Source organism: Corvus kubaryi, unplaced genomic scaffold, assembly GCF_017639235.1.
Source record: "Corvus kubaryi isolate FWS band 111438036 unplaced genomic scaffold, C.kubaryi_AGA036_p1.0 133, whole genome shotgun sequence".
In the NCBI taxonomy this organism is placed as follows: domain Eukaryota; kingdom Metazoa; phylum Chordata; class Aves; order Passeriformes; family Corvidae; genus Corvus; species Corvus kubaryi.
Genome location: NW_024580667.1, coordinates 4,129,149 through 4,136,063, shown reverse-complemented (window position 1 = coordinate 4,136,063; position 6,915 = coordinate 4,129,149). Strand labels below are relative to the sequence as shown.

General features: G+C 47.9%; 1 protein-coding gene across 1 annotated transcript in view; it reads left to right on the top strand.

Annotated features, from left to right (window-relative positions):
• Positions 1-6,439: 6,439 nt before the first annotated feature.
• The window catches only part of DDX3X (DEAD-box helicase 3 X-linked), a 17,842-nt gene continuing 17,366 nt past the window's right edge, over positions 6,440-6,915 (top strand). The window contains exon 1 of the mRNA XM_042034857.1: positions 6,440-6,608. Within this exon, the coding sequence (XP_041890791.1) occupies positions 6,564-6,608 (45 nt within the window). The 5' untranslated portion in view covers positions 6,440-6,563. The remainder of the gene's footprint in view (positions 6,609-6,915) is intronic.

The following is a 6,915-nucleotide window of genomic DNA, read 5'->3' as shown; positions in this document are numbered from 1 at the left end:
AGGTTGCAATATGCACACTGAAGCCTGAGCTAAGCCTCTTACAATGGAGCGGGCCAGAGCTCCAGCTGTGCTGACCAAAGCCAGAAAGAGGGACAGGGTGGCCTTTGAAGAACCCAACTAGAAAAAGAGAATCTTTTCTCCTGACAGTAAATTTTCTATGGTTCTTTCTCTGCTGCCACCTGAAAGATTATGCTTCTGGTGCTCCTATTTACTATTCCTTGTTCTTCTGTAGGAAATACTGCTCCAACATGGTATAAACAAGGTAGAAAACATTACGAGACGTGGGGATGAGGGGGGAAAGGGAAGAAAGTGATTTAGTTCAAAATAAAAACTGAAACCAAACAGGTCTCACTCAGCCATATTCATATTCTCACACTCATAAGAGCAGCCGCCAGGCACCAGGCCAGCATATTTAAGCCATCTATCAAAAAGTCCAGGCAACATGAAGTTTGTGCTCAGGTAATAGGTGCAGGATCTGTGTGATGCCATAGAGAACACAAAGGGATGCCAGCTCTGAAGTCCTGGGTTATTCTCGAATTGGGGACTATGCACAGGGTTTGGGTGTCTTTTTGTATCTCTTTGGAACTGTCAGAATCTCCACCTGCCTCAGCTCTGGCAGTCATCAGAACTCATCACGTTTTCTCCAGGTCTGAGTGCCCTGAGAGACAGCAGGTCAATGCCCTGGGGTCTCAATGACCTACTAACCTGCTGACATTAACTCAGGCCATCAACCTTTGTATTACAAGTCCCTACACTGCTCCCATTCTCTTGCTGGTGATCTTTCCCCTGCCAAGTGACAAAATCAACACAGAATCAACACTACAGCAACAGTGAGAGAAACAGGAAGGTGGACCTTCTTCCCCCTTTCTCCTGAAGACCAGTGTTGGATTTGATTCATAGGATTTGGCCATTTAGTTCCTGGCAGGGCTGTGGGGAGCTGGGGGTGTCCTCAGGACCCTGACAATCCCACAGGCATTTTTGAGCTGTCAGAGTCACCCTCTCACTTAATAAGGAGAAACACTGCACATTCCTCAGATGGCTGAGGCCACTCTCTTAACCCAAGCACTCCTGACAGCTGCACCACATTGCACAACCACCATCTGCAAAGGTCAGATCTTGCCAGGTGCTCACAGCTGAAGTCAAACCCCTGCACACCAGAAGGGAGAGCATTGGCAAGTGGTACTTGCTCAGTGACCCTTTGGAGGGCTTTCAAAGAAGACTCTAATATTACATTTATGTTACATAAGATAAAAGTTACACTTGGTATTTAGAAATGGTAATTAGAAAAGGCATACAGAAACCAAAATGAGAAACATTAGTGCCTTCTTCAAAGTATAATTCTGATGCTGATTAATATAGGAGCCATCTTGACTAGGTGCCTATTTTGATTTAGGCAATTATAAGCTTAGCAGTTCAAACCAGTTGGCAATGAGAATGTGAATCCAAGATTTACTAACGTGCCTATTTCCTTTCTTTTTGCTGCAGTAAGTCTCTCTTCTTTTGTCTTCATCTTCTGTTCATTTGGGCTTGCCTACAAGAGAAAGGCACACTCACGGAATTACAATATGCTTGTAAACCAATAGTTAACTCCAGGCATTCATTCAAAGAGGGGCAGTAGATGGATACTCATGACTTTGCCCTATTGAACAACATCATACTGTATTTTTTTTTGGCAAAGGGCTCAATTTTTAATACCTGCATGAACAGAGTGGAAGGCAATACCTTGCACAGAGGCAGCAGTCCCTGCTTCTGTCCTGTGAGTGCTGTGGATTGGGCTGTCCAGGTAGGAAAAAGGCTGCAGTGGGCAAGAGCTGCTCCACAGCCCGAGCCAGGGCAGCGACAGCAGCAGTCAGCTGGTGTTGTGCTACCTCTGTCCAGCAGATTGTGGCTCCTGCAGAGGTCAGGACCACGCTCCCAGCCTTTCTTCCCATTAGGAGGTTACAGTCTGCAGAAGGAGCTGCTGGACTGTCTTCGTTCTGGTGTAGGAAAACTTACTGCTTTGCAAGTTCTTCCTGTTCCAAATTGACCTGATTTAACCTGAAATAAACCATTTGTATTCCTGCAGAGGACTATCAGGGAGTCCACATGGCTTTTGCCCAGGTTTAACATCATTTCTTTAAAGCAAACTGCAAATTAATAGTAGTGTAACTTTCCTGTGCAGGCAAGCCCTTAATCTAATTGGAACATGGAAAACAGCATTTGGGAAGACAAAGCAGTGCATAAACTTGGGGAGTGAGAGAGAGAGAGAGAGGCAATATAATTTGGAATACAGTGGGGATGATGGAGAAATCTGAATGCAGAGAGAAAAAAATGATTAAGGTTTTAAAAATACAAGCTAGCAAGGAATCTAGGGATATGAAAAAATAGAGCCCAACTCAGAAATTTTCAATGTTCAGAGAATTGCCACATTCTCTCCATTCATTCTTCTACTTGGGACAACAACTCTTGTAATTTTAGTCAAAACCACTCTCCCTTCCACCCCCTAAAACTTTGAGCCCACATTCATGGACTCATTCTTTCCCGTGTCTGATCCACACAGACAGAAGAAATAAGAACAAAACTATGCTTGTACTTCCTCAGTTCCCACAGAAGCCTGTGATTATTTGATCTTGTCACTAAACCATTAGAGAAAATAAAAATAGGAATTCATTAAAGAAAGAAAAAACAAAGAGAGAGAGAGAGAAGCCTTTGAGTGCTGCCTCAGATAAGGACTAGTATATGTCTGAAGTGACTAAATCTCTTCTGTGTATCCCTGTTCTAGAGTCACAGCTTATAAAACTTCCCGATTCTGTCTCCCCTTTCAGCTAAGAATCTCTGCTTTCTGCAAACAGTCTTTTGCGGTTTTTCAGGACAAGATGAGAATTTCTTTGAAGCTTGAAAAAAACCTCCAGGCATCTCTTCAGAGAACACCATGAATCTGCTCTTCACCAAGCCCTCTCCAATCAGCTGTGTGCATTCTATCTACCGGTCTGGGAACATGGAGAGACAAGGGAAGGGGAGCCAGCAAGGCTTGGGTGGCAACACGCTGGCCAAAGCACAGAGCAGCTCTTAATCAGACAGCCTTTTAATTCTTCACGTGAGTTAAAGGCATTATGTACTAAGATTGAGGACAGAGGTGTACTCAGCAAAGGCAGTGAGAGAATGAAGTGTTGCAGCATAGGGGAGTATTTTGTAAATATTCTGTCAAATGCTGTCCAGGCACAGTTTAATAATCACTGGCAATACTAGTGAGAGAAACCCCTGTCTTCAGTGCAGTGGCTCTGCCCTGCACACTGAGTTAGGGCACATGTGTGGTGGGAAATGTTCACTAAATTGAAGAAAAACATTGACTACAACCCAGTATCCCACAGGCATTTATCTGGGCAGAGAGCTGATGCAGGCAGGGTTTTTTCTACCCCTACAGAGTTATTTTAAATTCAGATCAGTTCCTTCATTGACTGCACAGGCTGGCATCACTAACAGCTATGCACTGGTCCAAAGAGTTTTGTAACTGCTGCTGTAGGGAAATGCAGACTTTCTAGAGAAGGGTTCACCAACAGTAACATCAGTGGTGGCATGTGGCTCTTCTTTCCATGTTATTCCTCCAAACAAGTAAGATCCTGCCTTTTGATGCCTAAAAATGTCCACAGAAATGTGGAAATTATGCTGTTAAAGACCAATCTCTGATACTCACTGTTGACTAAAGACTGTTTCCAAATCCCTTTGCTAATTTGTGGCTGGACAACATTAAATTTATATTTTGATTGCCCTGCCATCTTACAGTATGAAAGACTCACAGAAATATGGTATGGGGTCCTAGCCTCATAGGCAACTGTGTAGAACAAGAAACAAGACTTCAGTACTGCAACTTGAGAATTACATCCATGGTAGGATTTATTTTTTATCACACTCTGGATGTCTGAGCTGCTTTACCATTGATAAAACACCTCCTTTCCTTAGAAGTGAGTCCATAGTTGTGTACAATGAGAAATCTGCTTGTTAAGATGGTCAGTAGCATATGACCTGTTGATAGTTTCAAAACAGAAAAGGAAACTTGTGTACACAAGGTCAGTGTCTGCCAGCATTGGGTAAAAACACTACAGAAGTCAGACACAACTTCATAAACACACTGACTTCACAACACACATACATGGCTTGGTGGCAGTGGGTGATATTGGCTTCCTAGGAGGGCAACCTCCTCAAGACTCAGCTGCATTTCTGGCTGTTTTGGGGCTATCAGTGTAGCCTTTCAGAACACCTCCCAGATGGGGCTTTGCAGGTAAAGGAATACCAAACCTGGGAATTTGCTAGAATTAAAGAACTGAGTGTCCAAGCGCCCGGCAGTGTCAGGTGTTGAGGAGTTTTGGTTGAGCCCATTGGCAAAAACTTGCTGAGTTTAAAGTGAGCAGGGTTTTTGAGGACTCTGGTGTTGACTCAAGTGCTCATGAGCTGCTCAGCTTCCTCCAGGGAATTGCGTCTGAGTCAGCTGTGGGAGAACTAAAAGTGAAACTGAGAATAGTCCTGCCTAGCGCAGATGGCAACTCAGAGGGAAAACTGACTTCCCCAGGAATTGACTTCCCTGACTGCAGGATCAGGGTTTAAATTGCTGTGATACTCCTAAAACTTGCACATGATTAATTAATTGTGAGTTAACTTGTGAATGATTAATTAATGTAATTTTCTAGTGCATATGAATTATCACAAGCAACGCCCTTGTTTGTAAAACGCTGCAGACATTGCAGGGATGTAAACTCGGAAGTATCTCTAGGCTCGGTTGGGAGCGATTCAAAACACTGCAGAATTGTTTAGAATTTAGAATTGTCTGCGAAGTTGTAAGAAGAAAAGGAATTAAAAGTATTATTTGAAACTTGCTTTCAAAAAATCCGAAGTTTGGGCCTACATCCAGTAACAGCTTCTTAAAAAATACAGAAACTTTTTCTTTTAACTGTCTGGCAGCCTCAACAAAGACACCTGCAAGTTTTTAAATTATAAATAGGTGCACCTGGGGAAGAAATACAAGCACAAATCTTTAACTCTGGAGCTGTAGCTGGCTGGAGAAGTATTATGGAAAGTGAAAGCAGAGGACTGGTAAATGTTTTGAGACCAGAGCATCACAGAATTGACTAGTTTGTCTGTGAGGAGTATGTGTTGCTCATTCAAGGACACGTTTGTGGATGTTTAAATCTTGTAGGGCTTAATTTTTGCCATGGGAGGACCTTGGTTCTAGAGCTCCAATTTTAAGGGCAGGAAAAACCTAGGCAGAGATGGGCTGTTTAATGTGTGAGTACTGTGGAAAAGTTCTGTCTTGTTTTTAAATCCAATGGTGAATCATCTTTCTGGAGAATGGATCTTCCTTGTGGTTTTCTTCTTGGAAGAGGCAGGAGCCTGAGGAAGAGGGAAATGGAGGAATAATTGCTGTGTGGGTCAAGAACCCCGTGTCCTTTTCCCTGTGACTTCACAGCCCCAGCCGTGTCCTGATCCCGTAAGCACATTCGTCAGTACTTTTACTGACCCAAATTCGAGGAAGCAGCTTTAGTATTCTCTGTGTCAGCAGGCTGAGATACAAGGGAATGGGGTTATTTATATATATTTTTATAATGACAGATAGTTCAATGCTTACTACTTGACTGATGCTTACAGGCTAAAAGTCCTGCTGAACCCAAGGTGGGGCTATTTGTGGATGTAAAGAGATCGATGGCAAAACTGACACTACAGAGAAAATAGTGGAAGTCCTTTGGCACGTCAGTATGTTTGATGGCTAAGGATCTTAGAGAATGAGCTGATGAATATGTGCAGTGACTAGTGCAGCCCACCAGCACTGCTCAGGGGTAAGCGCCTCACAGCCAAGTGCCGCTGGGTAGCGGCACAGGGGATGGTCTGAGCCCTGCAGAGCCGCAGGTTGGCATGTCCGGGCCTGCGCTAGAGGCAGTTATGGCAGGGAGGCCGGTGTGTTCTGGGTGCAGCAGCCCCTCCTCCCCTCAGCGCCGCGCCGCCATTACGCGCTGCGCCACTGCCCGCCGAGGGGGGAGCGACAAGATGGCGGCTCCGCCCGCCCACGTGACCCAGGCCCCGCCTCCTTCTAGCGGCGTCTCGGCCGCGCGCGCGCGGGACGCTCTCGCGAGGGCGGCGAACAAAAGGAGAGCGCGGCGCAGCCTGTGTGCTGTGGCGGGGGGTCGTGATCTCGCGAGAACTCGGGGCCGCTCTCGTCCCGAGCAGAGCCGGGCGGGAGCGGGGGGAGGGGAAACCTCGCGGTACCGCCGGAGACTCCGCGCGGGCCCGGCGCTCCAAAGTCTCGCGACACCTCCGGGAGCGCTTCCCTCATCGGCTGTTGAGCTGCGCGGAGTTCTCGCGATAGCGCCGGGAGAGGAGGGCGGGGGGGCGGTCGCGTGCGCGCTGAGGTCAGCCCGCGCTGCCGGGCGCGCGGGGGGCGGGGCCTATATAAAGGACGGGCCCGCGGCGGGGGGGGCTCAGTCAGGGCAGCGATTCGTGGCGGAACCAGCGGCATCCACGGCAGCGACCTCCCGGCCCAGCGGATCCCCATTTCTCGAGGCGGAGCGGGACGAGCCCGAGACCTATCTCTCGTTATGAGTCATGTGGCGGTGGAAAATGCCCTCAGTCTAGACCAGCAGGTGAGGGACGAGAAGCGGAAAGGCCGCTCCGTTACCCGGAGGAGGCGCGCGGCGGAGGCTCTTGGGGCAGGAAGGGCGGGAGGGATGGTTGGGAATTGTCGCGTGGGGCTTCGCTTCTCGCTTCCCGGCGATTGTGTCGCAGTTCCCCCCGCGGTAACCCCCACCTCCCCCCTACGCGGCCTGTTGAAGCGCACTCGGTCGTTGCGCAGTTAACGCCGTGCGGCGGCCCCGCGCCGCGCCGGGCCCCCCCCGTGGGGGTGCGTTGTCCCCGCGGCCGGGGCGGTGTTGCGGGGCCGCCGGTGCCGCC